The sequence below is a fragment of the Schistocerca gregaria genome, chromosome 5 (genome assembly GCF_023897955.1).
Source record: "Schistocerca gregaria isolate iqSchGreg1 chromosome 5, iqSchGreg1.2, whole genome shotgun sequence".
Lineage (NCBI taxonomy): Eukaryota > Metazoa > Arthropoda > Insecta > Orthoptera > Acrididae > Schistocerca > Schistocerca gregaria.
The window spans coordinates 170292987-170311427 of record NC_064924.1 but is presented as its reverse complement, the minus strand read 5'-3'; the positions used below and the strand labels follow the sequence as shown (position 1 = coordinate 170311427).

The following is an 18441-nucleotide window of genomic DNA, read 5'->3' as shown; positions in this document are numbered from 1 at the left end:
AGACATCGAAAGGAAAACAGTATTACTGAGTCGTATGAATGCCTCACTTTCGTTCCAACACAGTTCAAGACTCTGGAGAAAAGTTTTGAGCCTGGTGTTCTACATGGCAACTTCACACACAACAACTTTTTGCAGACACTACTACCACTTACATAAGTAAGCTTTCCTGTGTTACTTTCAAGTAATGCACTTACGCTATTCCTCATTTAACTGGAAGATCTGTACTTCCCACTTTCGGGATATGTTACAGGTCAGTGTCACACCAAGATTATGGAGAAAGAGAGGAGGGGGCGGCAAGTCACTCTCCAACAAGTGTTTACCAATAAATAAGTGGCGGACAATTATGGGTATAGGACGGCTTAACATGTGGAAAATGAGATTTTCATTATTGACTCACTGTATTTAACATTCCTTTAAAATCGCACAACTTCAATAAAACACAGTTTAATCACTCATCTGCACACTTATTTCACAATTATGTCACTTTTAAACTGCAAATCCTCTAAGAGCTGTCTTGAATCTTCACGAATCTGTCTCAACAGCCTTCATGAGGATAGATACGTACAGCAACCAGGAATCAGAGTCAGAAATGTGTCTGCAAAATCAGAAGGATTATTAAACAATTTTTGCTGTCACTAATTACATGCAATATAATTGACAGAGTAGATTGCTAATATTTGCTGCAATGAAAGCCACTCAATGGGGTATGTTTCAAATTGCAAGAACGATCTCACTGAAGTAATTAACTCCATCGAAACACTTAGAAACTAACCTCTCCTCTGACGAAAACGGTCTAAAGAGCAGTGGCAATTTCCGCAGATCTGTTGACAATGATATTTTGAGTTATCACTTTACTGAGTGACTGAAATGTAGTTTGGGTACCTGTGAACATAACAATATATTAGAATTCATTTTCTAAACACGAACTATTACGATACTGTATGTCTACTTACATATTAATTACACTATTAATATTTTCACAGTTGTTTCTTTAATACATAACTAAAGCCAACGGAAGAACAAACGTAAAACATACTTACACATGACAGGTTTGTTGAGATGTAGTTTTCTGTGTGGGGAGATGTAAATTTTTCATACGGTGGTAAGTCGCAAAAATCGCAGGAGTCACAGAAATCGCAGAAGTAGCAGAAATCGCAGAAGTAGCAGGAGTCACAGAAATCGCAGAAGTAGCAGAAATCGCGGAAGTAGCAGAAATCGCAGAAATAGCAGTGGCGGAGGGATACACGACCAAGTTTCCTTAACTGCGACTCTTAACTGCGACAAATCACAGTTAAGAATAACAGATACTGAAAAGTAGCATTCACAGAAATCACTGATATCGGAAAATCGCAGCTTAGCCCATCACTAGTCGTAATTCACGCTGGCTGCGCCGCAGCGGACGGTCGGGGCGTTGAGAGGCAAGGGATGACACACAGGCAAGAGCGACTGGCCATAGCAGCTGCTGCTGCTGTCACACTGTGGAAGCGGCCGAAAGCCTCGTTAGCAACTGTCACGTGCGACACCAGGTGGGCACAGCCGCTGCTGCCTGCGCCTGCGTGCAGCCCGTATTGTGCAACAACTTGGCGCCGGTCGGTGCGGCAGCCCGCAAAGCCGCCCTGTGTGTGACAGGTACGATACGACAACGAGCATTTTGGCGATGCGGCCTGGCCGTTACGGCTCAACACCGCAGGCTGTGTTTTGTCTGGCCAGGCCATTAAATAGTGGCTTACTGCCAGCTGTTAATCGTTACAAGTTCAATGCTCTGCAGTGCTGGTCTGAATCCAAGGTTGGCTTCTATTGGTCAGGGGAAGGCACACACTTTCTTACTTTCTGCGTCTCCAGCGCTGCACCAAACGTAATGTAATGTCGATATCACTTTTACTGTTCAACACCTCCCTAGGATTTAATAATGCTAACAATAAAATATTTAAAATGTTTTATATATTTATGATAATTTGGTTAAATTAATTCTCAGTGCACTACTTTACGTAACTCACAAAAATAGTAATTTACACGAAATAAAATCGAGGTCGACTGTTTCGACAGTCAGTACGGGTTGTATGTATCTGCCCTGCTACGCCCTGGAGTTCGCTTTCGTCGCCTCCTTCAGCACCTTGATTTTTCACTCCCTGCAACCTTTCGAGTGGGCGAGACCCCATATGCCACCTTGGCTCCAGGTTCAGGTTCGCGGTCACCTTGACCTCAGCTCGCTCCCAAAGGAGATTACCCCGGCTTCGGTTTTGTCGAACTTCGTTCGAAGTTCATTAATACGGTCTTCATTTATACAGATGGCCCTAAGACCAGTGACGGTGTCGGGTGTTCTTTTATTGTCGGGGCACACAGTTTCAAATACCGGCTCAATGGCCATCGTTCGGTCTTCACAGCTGAGCTGTTTGCCCTCTAACAAACTGTTCTGTACATCCGCCGTCACCGACATTCTGCTCATGTCATCTGCTCTGATTCCATGAGCGCCATCCAGAGCCTCAGTGATCCGTATCCGGTTCACCCTTTCGTGCACCGGATCCAACGCTCTCTTCAGCAGCTGGCGGACGACGGTTCTCCGGTTACCTTTATGTGGGTTCCTGGCCGTGTCGGTATCCCTGGGAACGAAGCTGCAGATGGCGAGGCCAAGGCTGCAGTCCTCCAGCCTCGGACAGCTTCTTGTTGTGTGCCTTTATCTGATTTTAGCAGGGTCATTTTATCGCTGTGGCATGCCGATTGGTCTACACTTACTGAAAACAAGCTTCGGGCCTTGAAACCTCTCCCCACGACTTGGACGACCTGTTCACGCCCTTCTCGGCGGGAGGAGGTCGTTTTGGCCCGGTTACGGATCGGCCACTGCCGATTCAGCCATTGCCATCTGCTGACGGCTGCGGCGGCGCCGTTCCGCCCATGTCGGCAATTGCTGACGGTATGCCACATTCTAACGTCCTGTCCGAATTTTAATACACTGCGCATTGATCTTGGCCTGCCATGTACTCTGGATGACATTTTAGCGGATGACCCAGGAGCAGCTGCTCGCGTTCTTCGTTTTATCCACGTGACAAACCTATCTAAGGACATTTGAATATGCTGTTTTCTTTTAATCTCTTGCCTGTTAATGTGCCTTTTATAGTGTTGTTCTTTTTAGTTTCTGTTTTAACATTGTGCCTCGCAGTGCATTCATAACTTAGTCTGGGCGCTAATGACCACTGTAGTTGTGCACCCTAAAGCCACAAAAACAAATCAACAAGCTTCGGGACTGGGGTACGGGGCGGAAAGAAAAAATGTTTGGATTATCAGAAAGTACAGAAAATTGCGGATCTACATTAAAATGAACAATCTCTGAACTCAGAAATGATTACTGCAGGTATGTACACTAGTTCCTACAGTAAAAACAATGCAATAAACCGCACAAAAACTGTTACTGTTACATACTTACTTACGAAGAAAGCCAATTGTAGATGAAATTCTAGGCTTAGCTGCAGTGTTTCTCTATTCGTTGGACCACAGTGTCCATAGGTGATGCGGTTAAGTTCTGCTCGATGCACTGAACGGCGCTATCAAAAGCGTTCTTGGTGTCAGTGTGTCAAATCAGTTTAAGGGGTTCGTCGCCATCACCATCCGTGTCCTCGTTCACAGTTTCTTCACCCTTCTTTTCCAAAACATCCACAATAATCTGGTTGTCGCTAAGATCTTCACTGGTTTCACAGTCTTTGTCGCACTGGGCAATCCACTCTTCAACTTCACTTGCAGGGACATTCGATTGTACAGTTTGTATATCTTTAAGGATCTCCTGCATGCCTCCGATCTGGTCACCTTCAGTTATAACTTCCGTCCACAGCTTACGCCAAAATTTTCGCAGCTTGTCAGTTTTTAGTCCCTCCCATGAATCAACAACAGTATACATAAAACCTTTGACGTTGTGGGATTTCATAGTTTCAGGCACGTTGCAATCTTCTTGGGACTTTTCTAGAGTTTAGCTGGTGTACATTCTGCGATACCACTTTTTTTTTTAACCATTCTGTCACTCCTTGATCCATTGGATAACTGTTGTGACAGTAGGTGGAAGTAAGATAGCTTTTATGCCACCTTTCATTACATGCTTCTCAAATGGGTGTGATGGTGTGTTATCCAACAGCAATAGCGCACACACTGGGAGCTTTTTTCTTTCAAGTCTTTTGCAACAGATGGCACGAACTCATCGAAAAACGAAGATGTGAAATGATTCCGGTCCATCCAAATAGATTTTTGATTGCGATGATAAATCCGCAAGGAAGACAAGTCAGTATTTTTTTTAATACCCTACATTTCTTACATTTGCCTACACCGACCAGTGGGAGCTTGTGTGTACCATCTGCGTTACTGCAAGGAACAACGGTTAACCTATCTTCTTTAGGTTTGTGAGTTAACGAACACCTCGCTCTCATTTAAGTATATGGCCAAAAGAGACAGCCTTACAAGAATTGTGGAACGAATCCTCTCGTCCAGGACCGTGTGCCACAAAGAGTGCCGATTCGACACGAGATGAGAAAAGTCCATAGGCGTCTATTGGGCTGAATGAGGCCAGGCTAATCAGGCCTAAGCGTTGTAGTATGCGAGTGAGACAGATGAGAATCTACGTCATAGGAAAACCGGTAGGAGCTGTTTGTGACCAGTGAGGCGTAGCACAGTTAAACATGGAGGACCTAAGATCGGCCATAAAGGGAAACATTTATGAAAATTAAGTCTGGGGTAATTCAGGGAATGAAGCCACAGTAATTTTAATCTACCATCTTTCTTAAATTTTCATGGTGATCCCAATAAAACTTGAATATTGATCATATCTATAATAGTTTAGGATTTACTGTTAAAGTGAAAGTAACAAGTTTTGTAACAAAGATCTGAATGCTAAAATCTGAACGCGTTGACCGATCTTAACAATCGACATTTCATATAAAAGCGCATCATTAAAATGACAAATGTAGTAAATATCAACTATGTAACTTTATTTATTTAAAAGATATAGTAAATTTAAGTTATCAGTATTTTCAGTGAAGCATTAGATCGTCATTTCCTCCACACAAAACACATTGAACGATGACAGCATGACCCTTTATTGTATCATTCGGTAATAGAATATTTCTAGCAAAGTTTAGTGCATAATAGGTACTTTTGTTCTTTATTTATTTATCAGAAAGCACATTGATGCAAGGCTACTGGCTGTGACATTCAAAGTTAAGAAGGAAATTGTATTGGTCTTATGTAAAGGAATTTAACGTTATTATTTAATGGATATTGTTGCTACTTTATTTAGAATGTGATGATTTAAATTCGATTATTTAAAAATGTTAAAATGTAAAATAATGTAGAATAAGATGTAGCCAATCAGATGGATAGCTTCAGGGAAGAGAACCGCCCTAGTCAATTGAGCGAGGATATTCGGCGCGCAGGAAACGCTGCCAGGGGTGGGCAGAGGGACGGTGCTAGGGCAGAGGCGTAAATGGACAGTTCGGCAGGAGACACCAAAGGGTACAGTTCGGATTGAGACGCGAAAGCGGACAGTAGGTCTTTAGGTAGCTACGAAGTGAAACGATTTAGCAAATTTCGCGTTGTGCGGTATCGCGGGACTTAGTCTCTGAGCGGTGAGCAGCCGCGCGCCTGGTGTGAACTCAAACTTTTCGCGTAGATACGGGGTGGAGTACTGCACTTGTATTTCTCGATGAGTTTGTAAATGATGGAACTGTGTCAAATAGATATGCGCTCGAGTGTAGCAGTACTCTAAATACGACCACTTTCGCTATTACTTCGCTTTCTGAATAAACATTATTCTAAGCAAGTCGCAACTGTGTGGTCTATATCATTTATGGGTCGTCAATTTAAAATAGTTGAAATGGCTCTAAGCACTATGTGACTTAACATCTGAGGTCATCAGTCCCCTAGAACTTAGAAGTACTTAAACCTAACTAACCTGAGGACATCACACTCATCCTTGCCCGAGGCAGGATTCGAACCTGCGACAGTAGCAGCAGTGCGGTTTCGTACTGAAGCGCCTAGAACTGCTCGGCCACAGTGGCTGGCGGTCGTTAATTTAGTGTCCGAGATTATTATTACTGTTATTACATGTCATATTAACTTTGCATGTTTCATACAATTTCGCAAACTCGCCATCAGCCAGAGAATTTAAGCAAAGAGTTACAAGTGTCTAATTTAGGGCGTGTAATGCGACATGTGCGGTTCAACCCTTAGATGAGTTTTCGGCAAGACATTTCGACGAAGATGAACCGCATGTGAGCCCGAACATCGTTGGGATGTAGTGTATACACTGTTGTGGTACATTGTGAAAAACAACAATTTGTAAATAACACAGGAAATAAATAACAATTTATATTCGGAAACCATCCATGCGGAGTATTATATTTCATGACCACTTATGGATAACGAAAGGCTGACAAAAAATATTCAGCTTTCTCGAGAAAATCCAAGAAACACAAATTAAATATACAGGAGCTGGAAATAACAGACAGATTCAGAAAACAGAGGGAAAACGTATAAATTGTCAAAGTTCCTCATTAGGAAAGATAAAGCAAGATAGAAGAAATGAGGATAGAAAGAAGAAAGAAGAGAGAAACAGAATTCAAGAAAGAAAAAATTATTGTGAAACCAAAAACAATGGGAAAAAATCGGTTTTTTAATATCGTCCTGAGTTCGCCAAATTTGAATAATAAGAAGAAAATTCTCCTTGACTGGGGAAGGTATGGGATGGGGGTGGGGGTGGTGGGTGGTAGACTTACGCACCTTCCGTAACATCGTTGGCTGTTGTTGTTGTTGTAATCTTCAGTCCAAAGACTGGTTCGATACAGTTCTCCATGCTACACTATCCTGTGCGAGACTCTTCATTTCCGAGTAACCACTGGAACCTACATCCTTCTGAATCTGTTTACTATACTCATCTCTTGGTCTCCCTCTACGATTTTTACCCTCCACACTTTCCTCCTCTACTAAATTTGTGATCCCTTGATTTTTCAGAACGTGTTCTGTTAACCGATTCCTTCTTTTAGTCAAGGTGTGCCATAAATTCCTTTTCTCCCACACTCTATTCAGGACCTCCTCATTAGTTACGTGATCTATCCATCTAATCTTCAACATTCTTCAGTAACACTACATTTCAAAAGTTTCTATTCTCTTCTTGCTTAAATTGTTTATCGTCCATGGTCGACTTCCATACATGGCTACACTCCATACAAGTACTTTCAGGAAAGACTTCCTGACAGTTAAATCTATTCTCAACGTTAACAAATTTCTCTTCTTCAGAAACGCTTTCCTTGCCATTGCTAGTCTACATTTTATATCCTCTCTACTTCGACCATCACCTGTTATTTTGATACCCAAATAGCAAACTCATCTACTACTTTAATTGTCTCATTTCCTAATCTAATTCCCTCAGCATTGCCTGATTTAATTTGACTACATTCCATTATCCTTGTTTTGCTTTGTTGTTGTTCATCTTATATCCTCTTTTCAAGATACTGCCCATTTCGTTGAACTTCCCTTCCAAGTCCTTTGCTGTCTCTGATAGAATTACAATGCCATCGCCAAACCTCATGGTTTTTATTTCATCTCTTTGGGTTTTAATTCCTACTCCAAATTTTTCTTTTGTTTCCTTTACTGCTCGCTCATGGGTGATGTTACTGGAGATGTATTCGTATCCTAAATTTGTTTGTTCCTCAAGACACCCTCAACATTCCCTTGACGTTTGTCGGTGCTGTTCTGTTATGTCCTCTATACCCCCGCCGGCGAAACATTGCACTTGACAGTTCGCTTTTTGTCTAGTTAGGTTGGCTATACTGTAATAGCGATGTTGTAACAGCAGCCTCTATACGCACAGCAGACGTTACAGTTTTCCGTCCCGTCTCGTAAATGCAAGCGATTGAGCAATTACAGTGTATATAAAAACTCGTTGTTAGTTGTACTACAATGACAGGAAGTAAACAACCGTATAATGCGCACCCTTTCGATAACGGAGCAAAGAAATACAAAAAACAAGCATCTGACGACTGATACTTTAAAATCAATATTTTTTTTACAAAATAAATAATACCTGAGGTTGCAATAAATAACCAATATTAGTAATTTTTCACTCACTAATTTACAGCGATAATGGCGCAATTCCATCCAGCTCGCCATCGCCACTGTCGTCCGATTCATCGCTAAAACCGTCTTTATCGTCGTCATCGGCAAGACAAATCACTAATTGTTCAGGGCCACTGATAATGCCTTCTATTGTCTGTGCTGCTCGTATAAGCTTCTCGACGTGCTCTACTTTTTTTCTCCATGAGGCTGCATCCACAGTCACAAGAGCTTCATGCAACAGCTTTTCCACCTCTGTTATTGTAAAGGACTTGTTGTTGTTCTTTACATACCTTTTTACATCACTCCATACTAACTCAATAGGGTTGAAATGGCAGTGATATGGTGGCAGCCTTATTACAGTATGACCCTGCTCCCTGGCAATTTCGTCTACTATGTATGTAGGCGTCGAAGGCTTATTTTCTTTAATAAGAGAATATAACAGAACCTTTGTCATACTCATATCCGCTCCAATATTTCGAGCCTGTAACCACTGCACCATAACTTCTTTCCATCATTTGTGGTTGGGGCTTTGTTCTGTATCACCGAATGATATGGAGCATTGTCCATAACAATTGTTGTAGGGACAGGAAATTGTTTTAAAAGGTTCCTGAACCACTCAACAAATCGTGTGTGATCCATATCTTCGTGGTAATCACCAGTCTTTTTTATCTAAAAACTAAAAGTGCGTCAGGGACAAAACCACTGGAAGAGCCTGCATGGACCACAATTAATCTAGGTCCTGTGTAACCTGAGCTTCTCCTGGCGTAAACTATGTTCAAAGTACTTACGGGCATTCAGCCATGTTGAATTTTCGACAACTGCCCATATTTCGGCGGATGCACACTCCGCCATTTTCAAGGCTTAACTGCAACGACCAGACGAAGTGCAGAAAACACGAGAGCTCGGTTCTGCGAGTCTGAACAGAAAAGATAACACACACCTAAACAAAAGCCACCAAAGATAAACGAAGTCAGAGCTATCGATAGTAAGAAACTATGGACTGGTAGTTGAGGAAACGTTAACTCTGTCCCTGTTTTTTAACAAGTGAAAGAGCAGGATTCCAGGCCGAATTTAAACAAAAGCCTCCATCCCTATTCACAAGGTTGCTAGCCAATTTAATTTCAACAGACTCCTTAATCACACTATCCCAATAGCCGGACGTGCATGCTAATATCTCAGTATTATTATACCACATGGGGTGACCAGTGTCCAAACAATGTTCGGCAATAGCAGATTTGCTAGGTTGCTGTAGTCGCGTGTGCCGTTTATGTTCAATACACCGGTCCTCCACGGTCCTGATGGTCTGACCAATGTATGCCATGCCACAGCTACAAGGAATGCGATAAACACCTGCCTTACGTAAACCAAGATCATCCTTAACAGACCCCAAAAGCGCTTTAATCTTAGATGGAGGTCGGAAAACACATTTCACATTGCATTTCCGTAAAATACGACCTATCTTGTTTGAAGTGCTTCCTATGTAGGGCAAAAAGGCAATAGATTTAGGAGTCAACTGAGAATTATCATCAGTCACCTGGCGTACAGTTGGTTGATATCGCAACGCCCGTTCAATCTGTCTTTCACTATACCCATTGTGGCGGAAGGTAGCCTCACGATGGGCCAATTCAGCAGGCAAAGTCTCAACGTCGGAGATGACATTTGCCGTGTGTACCAGGGTACGAAGTACCCCTTCACGTTGGGCCGGATGATGACAACTGTCCGCCTGCAGATACAAGTCAGTGTGAGCACGCTTCCTATAAACTGCATGTCCCAACGATCCATCCACCTTCCTCCTAACCAAAACGTCAAGAAAGGGAAGGCAACCATCCTCTTCCACCTCCATGGTAAAACGAATGTTGGGGTGGATCGAGTTAAGATGTTCTAAAAAGACATTCAAATTCTCCCTGCGATGCGGCCAAGCAACAAAAGTACCGTCAACGTATCTGAAAAAACAGGCAGGTTTCAATGGCGCCGACTCCAATGCACGCTCCTCGAAGTCTTCCATGAACAGATTTGCAATCACAGGAGATAACGGGCTACCCATCGCAACTCCATCTGTCTGCTCGTAATACTGGTCATTGAATAAGAAATACGTGGACGTCAACACATGTTGAAACAAATTAGTTAGTTCCAATCCAAACTTCACTTCAATTAACCGCAACGAATCAGACAAAGGAACACGAGTAAAGAGCGAGACCACATCAAAACTTACTAACATGTCAGAGTCATTCAACTGCATTCCCTCCAAACGCCGTAAGAAGTCAGCTCAGTTCTTAATATGATGTTCACAGCGTCCAACTTGTGGGCTTAACATTGAAGCAAGGTGCTTAGCCACACGATATGTTGGAGCACCGATATTGCTGACTATGGGGCGGAGAGGGACCCCCTCCTTATGTAGTTTCGGAAGGCCATATAACCTGGGGGGAACAGCACTATAGGTGTTAAGACTCTTGATAGTGTCCTGTGGCAAACCACTTTTCTTCAGGAGGTTGTTGGTCTTCCTCTCAACGCTTTTCGTGGGGTCAGCATCGATCCTGCGATACGCTGAGTCAGATAATAAACAATTCATCTTTTGTACATAGTCATGTTTGTTCAAAACAACGGTGGCATTGCCCTTGTCCGCAGGTAAAATGACAATGTCCGGATCAGCTCTGAGAGAGCGTAAAGCAGCCCTCTCCGCTGATGTCACATTGCTCTTGGGTGGACGAGCCCTAGTCAAAACACGACATGTCTCCCTCCTGACATCCTCTGCATCAACAGGAGGTAGTTTGTAAACTGCCTGTTCAATCGAACTGATAAAATCCACTACCGGCAAACTCTTCGGTGTTGGTGCAAAATTTAAACCCTTCCCTAGCACGGATAACGCTGCGTCGTCAAGGGATTTCTCTGTGAGATTTATCACAGAACGTCGGGAGATAGGATACTCTTTTCTGCTGCAGTAAGCATAAACATGCCTACGAACTGCATTAGTCTGGAAAGAATCTAAATCTGTGATAGGACTAGGCCGGTTTTTCTTCTTTCCCGGGGTTGATAAAAATGTATTATTTGATTCAGACAGCTCGGAATCATTACGGCTCACTTCAGTATCTTCCAAGTTTTGTAGTAATACTCCCTTACTTACTACCGTTTTTGCACTAATACCAAGAGTTTTCGACGAACGTTCCACCACTTTGTCGGCAGGAACTGATGGCTGTCCATGAATGCTTACGTAGTTTTTCTCCTGCTCGTAAAACTCACGAGTTCTGCGTAGCAACTCCAGTGCCTGGCTATTTAGCGGCATCCCTCGACGCAAAGGATTGTCACTAGGTGAACGAAGTCTTTTCGGTGGCATTTTCCAAGTACGTAAACTCACAACGTCACAAAAGTCACAACAATATAGCACACAGTACAACGAGAACACGCGGTAAACAACACACAACTCACGTTGTATACACATTCACTAAACAAAGCCGGCAACGCGGGAACTTTGACGTCACAGCACGTGGGTAACAGCAGTGCTCACTGCGCTGTGATTGGCTGGCGCCCGACGCTGAACGCCTAGCGCCTATCGTTCTTCACTTGTTACTAGTGATGGGCTAAACTGCGATTTTCCGATATCAGTGATTTCTGTGAATTCTACTTTTCAGTATCTGTTATTCTTAACTGTGATTTGTCGCACTTAAGAGTCGCAGTTAAGGAACGTAGGTCGCGTATCCCTCTGCCACTGATATTTCTGCGATTTCTGCTACTTCTACGCTTTCTGTGACTTCTGCGATTTCTGCTACTTCTGCGATTTCTGTAACTCCTGCGATTTCTGCTACTTACCACCGTATGAAAAAGTTACATCTGCCCACACAGAAAATTGCATCTCAACAAACCTGTCATTCGTAAGTAAGATTTAAGTTTGTTCTTCTGTTGGATTTAATTATGTATTAAAGAAACAACTGTGAAAATATTAATAGTGTAATTAATATGTAAGTAGCCATACAGTAGCGTAATAGTTCGTGTTTAGAAAATGAATTCTAACATATTGTTATGTTCACAGGTACCCGAACTGCATTTCAGTCACTCAGTAAATTGATAACTCAACAGATCTGGAGAAATTACCACTGTGTTCTTACACCGTTTTCGTCAGCCAAGAGGTTAGTTCCTAAGTGTTTCGATGGACTTCATTACTTCAGTGAGATCGTTCTTGCAATTTGAAACATACCCCATTGAGTGGCTTTCATTGCAGCAAATATTAGCAATCTACTCTGTCAATTATATTGCATGTAATTAGTGACAGCAAAAATTGTTTAATAATCCTTGTGATTTTGCAGACACAGTTCTGACTCTGATTACTGGTTGCTGTACGTATCTATCCACATGAAGGCTGTTGAGAGAGACTCTTGAAGATTCAAGACAGCTCTTAGAGGATTTTGCAGTTTAAAAGTGACATAATTGTGAAATAAGTGTGCAGATGAGTGATTAAACTGTGTTTTATTGAAGTTGTGCGATTTTAAAGGAATAATGAATGTTAAATACAGTGAGTCAATAATGAAAATCTCATTTTCCACATGTTAAGCCGTCCTGTACCCGTAATTTTCCGCCAATTATTTATTGGTAAACACTTGTTGGAGAGTGACATGCCGCCCCCTCCTCCCTTTCTCCACAATCTTGGTGTGACACTGACCTGCAACATATCCCGAAGTCTAGATTATGCATTTTGAGGCTGTTGATATGAAAGTGGGAAGTACAGATCTTCCAGTTAAATGAGGAATAGCGTAAGTGCATTACTTGAAAGTAACACAGGAAAGCTTACTTATGTAAGTGGTAGTAGTGTCTGCAAAAAGTTGTTGTGTGTGAAGTTGCCATGTAGAACACCAGGCTCAAAACGTTTATCCCGAGTCTTGAACTGTGCCAGAATAAAAGTGAGGCATTCATATGACTCAATAATGCTGTTTTCATGTCACTGCACTTATACAGATGTCTGAGTTCTGCTGTGTTAACATAGCAAAGTCCTGTAGGCATGTGGAGTATTAACCAAAACTTTCATATTGGAAGCAGAATCACATTTGTTGCGTTACTTGATATTTTCAGGAGAAAAAGGCAATGTTGCTTCTTATTAATATTATACATTCAGAGTCACAGCTGTGTTTGACCAATCATAACTGATGGTGAATGTGCAAGTCATCATATAATGTGAAGGGCTTATTTCAATAGTGGTACAAGTCCATTACCTCCTCTTTTCTGCCTATAATGCTTCTGAAATTAATAATCCAAACAAACATTAATAAAGTTTCATTTCTAGCAAGATTCCATATGCTTGAATATTTCTGGTATCTCAACTGTAGATTTTTCAGCGCTCATTTAACTTTACGACGCCGTACCTCAAAATGAACAAAAATGGACTTGTACCACTATTGAAATAAGCCCTTCATAGACACACACAGAACACCGATCTCGTGAGGCACAAGGCTCTCATAACGAAGTACTTACGTCGTTCAACAGATGGCACTAGGAAAAGAATGTTAACTGCGCTTTTTAGTTGCTTGTCACTGAAATCGCAGTTTGACTCGGTAGCGAATAGTGTAGTATGAGCTTTGCTCAACAGATGGCACTGATAACTGCGCTTTTTAGTTGCTACTTGCGACTCTTAGTTGCGACTTGTCACGGAAATCGCAGTTGGACTCGATAGCGTGTCGCAGAGATGAGCGTAGTACAAACTTTGGCCAACAGATGGCACTGTTAACTGCGCTTTTTAGTTGCTACTTGCGACTCTTAGTTGCGATTTGGCACTGAAATCGCAGAAAGCAGTATGGAATTCGGCCAACAGATGGTTCACGGCATTTAATGTGTAAAGCTACTTGCGACTGCTAACTGTGACTGAAATCGCAGTTAGATTTTGTAAAGTTGTTATTGTGATATCTGTGACTTCTCAATCACTGTGATTTCTAACAGATACGCGATTTCCTGCCCACCACTACTTGTTACTCTGTTACGCTGCCAACTTCATACGCAAACGTCAAGTGCAATGTTTCAGCGGCCCGGGCATACAGGCAAGTATGCGATAGCCCGATAATCTTACAACAGGTAACACTGAATAATAGGCAGTGGCGATTTAAGTATGACTGATCCAGAAATGAGGCCGTTAATATGTGTGACTTCACAAGTCACCATGTGAAGACAGGAAAGGTGCGAAAGTAAATTTCTCACCTGCGAATTGAGCCGTGTAACGCACAGACAGGACTGGTGGATCCGGGCCGTGACACGTGAAGATCGACCACGTGTAGTCGGAGCTGAAATCGGCGCTGGCTCGCTGGCAGGGGTTCCCCTCGCTGCTGTAAACGTCACAGCTGAGGCATCGCGGGGAAGCCCCCTCCCGCACGGAGTACACCTGCCGGCGGGACGGCTGCCCCTCCTCTGTCGCCTGGTAGTACCTGCAACGGCAGGCGGCGTCACCCCACCTTTCTCACTCCGACTACTGCTGTGGCGAGGAGAACACTGCTCGCGGAATCTTAATTGAATTGTTTTATTTCTGTATTTCGAAAAGGGGACAACTCGCGACTGACAAAATATTAAGGAGGAAAAAAAAATATTTAACACCTTTGCTTGCTAAATTAATGGAATATCTGTTTCTGTTATGTGAAGCAATAAATGGAGGGCGTATTTTGAGCATCTATTAAATGTACACTAGGAAGCAGGAAAAAAGCAGGCATACGAAATACATACAGCAGAACCCCAGATACCTGAGCCAACGTTAAAGGAAGTAAGAGATGCAATCAACAAATTGAAAAACCATAAAGCACCAGGATCAGATTGTATAACTACAGAATTACTGTATAATTGGGGACAGAAATCGGTGGAAGTAGTTCACAAAGTGATAACTAAAGTATGGAACTCAGAGATGATACCTGAAGAGTGGCAGGAGTCGATTCTGATCCCAATTTTTAAGTATGATCCAGATTTTTTTCGAATATTCTGCTAAGCAGATGAAATTGTGGGGGTTTACCAAGCCGGCTTTCGGAGGAACTGATCAACAATAGACCAAATATTCACCCTGCGTCAAATTTTGGAAAAGAAATGGTAATACAATAAACCAGTTCATAATCTTTTCATAGATTTTACAAAAGCATATGATTCAGTATTGCAGTCAAAATTGCACAGAATTCTTTTGGAACTTGGAATACCAGAGAAGTATGTTAGACTTACATAAGCGAGTTTGAAAAAACACAAAAGGTGGGGAAATTGGAGTCAGAAGAATTTGTAATAAAGAACGGACTTAAGCAGGGAATTGCCCTGTCTCCTCTACTTTTTAATTTAGTCCTAGAATATATTGTACGAATGGCAGCAGATAATTCAGAGGGTGTGGAGTTAAACTGAAATATTAAGATATTAGGGTATGCAGATGATCTAAACATCATTAGCAATAGGAAATAATCTGTAACAGCAAATGCGAATGCTTTAATCAAGGCTAGTGAAGATGTAGGTCTAAGGATAAGTGAAGACAAAACTAAATACTTGGTTACTACTAGAATGCCAACAGCAGTAGATCAGGAAATGATAAGAGTTGGAGACATGCAGTTTGAAAAAGTGAGCACATTTAAGTATCTAGGCGTGGACATCACTTCCATAAATGATATTGAATCCGAACGAAAGAAGAGATTACGGGGGGGGGGGGGGGGGGGGGGGGGGGATGCGTGCTACTTCTTACTAAATAGATTAGTTTCATCATGGATATTGTCTAGGAATTTAAGTATCTGAATATACAAAACTAGTATTCTACAAGTTATGCTGTATGGGTGTGAGACTTGATCTCTCACTGTGCAAAATGAAAAGCCATTCGAGTATTTGAAAACAAAATTTTGAGGAAAAATTTCGGAGCAAAAAGGGATGACATTAGCAGAGAGTGGCAAAAACTGCATAGCGAAGAGGTTCACGAACTCTGTTCAAGCCCTGACACAATTAGTCTTATTAAATCACCTAGAATGCGATGGGCGGATCACGTAGCTCCAATGGATGAGGACAGGGCAGCGCGCAAAGTACTGGTAGGGTACCTAGAAGGAAAACGTCCCGTTAAAGACCGAGGTGTAGATGGGAGGACAATGTGAAGGCTAATTTGAGTAGCCTAGGTATTGAAGGAGAATGGAAGGAAATAGCCCAAGACAGGGACAGATGGCGAAAATACGTTGCTGCGGTATGACCAGCGAGTAAGTAAGTAAGTTATGTGAAACAGTTTATTTACTGGAATGTTTAAAACTAATATCACCTACTTTAAAAACATTTGCAGCTGCTATGGTGACTTTCATCACCTGGAGTTCTTCCTTTAGAGCAAAAAGTGAGTGAATAAATATATTTAAGGCATTTATTTACGTTACATGAAAGCAAGAACTTACAATTAATGGATGACAGTTTTTCAAAGGCATTAAATGTAATATAAACAATCAAACCGGGACGCTTCATGTTCGTTAAATGAAACATAAGTTAGATCGTCTCTTGAGCGTACTACCACACAAAAATTCATTATTACCGTATATAATCATGTTGCGAAATACGTTTAAATGGTAACCACACAACTGCCATCCAATAGGATTTTGTTGGAAATACAGGTTTCATCGAACAAGTTACTTCTTGGAGCTACAAATATAACATTAAGCTTTGTACCGAATTTGTCGCAATAAAATGTTTGGGAACAGGTACAAGGCTTGCGTAATTTTCGGATAGGCATTCCACAATGGGTTCATACATAGCACATGGATTTAGGCAGAGTGGAGACTACTTTCAGCATGGGCTGAGTTATCAGTGTATCTGATTTCCATGTGGAGTACCCAAGTTCGATTCTTGTCACTTACATGTATTTTCCTTGTTAGGAGGACTGTAATGGCGAGCACGTAGCCTATTGAGGGCAAATGGAAAGCGACTTGAATAAGAAGTAGCGTCTGAAAGGGCAGAAAGCTCACAATGACTGGAAGAGGGTTCTACTGACCACATACCTCTCCACAGTGCATCCAGTGACAATGTTGGAAGAGGATGACACTGCAGCGCATGCAGGAGCGTGCTCAGGATAGGAACTAACGAAGAGGGGAGAACTCATGTCGGTTTAGCATTGAATACAAAATACTGTGACTCTGTCTGCTCTTGCTGCTGGTCATTATCCAGCACATGTTCCAATTTTTTAAGGTTTCGTACCTCAGTCGGTAAAAATGGAACCCTCCCAGGATCACTTTATTGTCTGTCCTTCTGTCTCTTTCTCTGACGGACTGTTAAAATCCCTTTTCCTCAGAAATGGACAGGCGTATCAAGTTGAAATTTATATGACGAACTACGATCTACAGCGTCTTGGCGATGTAAAAATTGAAGCTTCTAAGCAAATGGAATCAAAAGATACGGCCATTTGTGTCACATATTTTGATATTCGCAATCTCACTCATCAAAACCTATAGGGCACATCCTCTTGACCTAGAATCGTGAAATTTTGCAGGCAGTAAGCTTTCACAGTAAAAGTAAAGGAAAATATCCGAAATTTGTTAAGTTATAGTTGTCTCACTCGAAAACAATTTTTGTTGTTCATTATCTGACTGTCTGTCTGCCTGTCCTCCTGTTATGACTCCTTTTTCTCATGAACGGGTAGACATGAAGTCGAAATTTTTGTCACATACTAAGCTCCACTGTCCGTCACCGGTTTACAGCATGTAATCTTTTACGTCAGTGCAATCAAAATATGCTGTGTGTTGGGTAACCAGCTGTTACTGTGCGTCATTGTAGTTTAAAATGTTTATCAAGTACAAGGAACCAGACCTCTCCAGCGTGGGGACATCGAGATACTTCAGCTCGTCAGGAGTTGGTTTAATTATTTCGTTGCACCTAAATCGAGCCAATCTGCCTGATCATTTTACCAATTTTCGTCTTTTTCTAACTCTACGATTGCTTTCATATTAATGCTAACCCACACCACTTCTCTTCCAGGATTCCACACACATCATTACTGCCTCTCCTCCTGTATCTCATTCGCCAAAACTCGTGAGTTCCTTCAAGAACTCTTTTGTGTGTTACCCCTCCTTGCCAGAAATCACCAGCAACATCTACGTAACATTCGACCATTAGTCACCTTCTGGTAGAGGTCAGTCCACGGTTCCAGATTTTCTTGCAGATGATTAACACTAGTTCTTATTAACAAAACATTTTTGCAAAGGACAGGGATCTGTCTTGCTCTCGTCTACATTCTGGTCAAAGTAGACATGTAACCATTTGGGACCATAACTCGCCAGCATCCGAACCTGACAATAAACCGCAGAGCTCAGGCAAGGGAACCACTACAGACAAAAAAACAGTTGAAACATGTGAAAAAAAGACAAAAAAACTCATGAAATTCGGATCATACATCAGATGAAT

The 18441-nt window shown here is 41.9% G+C and overlaps 1 protein-coding gene across 1 annotated transcript in view; it reads right to left on the bottom strand.

Annotated features, from left to right (window-relative positions):
- LOC126273001 (venom dipeptidyl peptidase 4-like) overlaps positions 1 to 18441 on the bottom strand; it is a 238903-nt gene that overhangs the window by 89600 nt on the left and 130862 nt on the right. The window contains exon 11 of the mRNA XM_049976363.1: positions 14266 to 14489. Within this exon, the coding sequence (XP_049832320.1) occupies positions 14266 to 14489 (224 nt within the window). The remainder of the gene's footprint in view (positions 1 to 14265; positions 14490 to 18441) is intronic.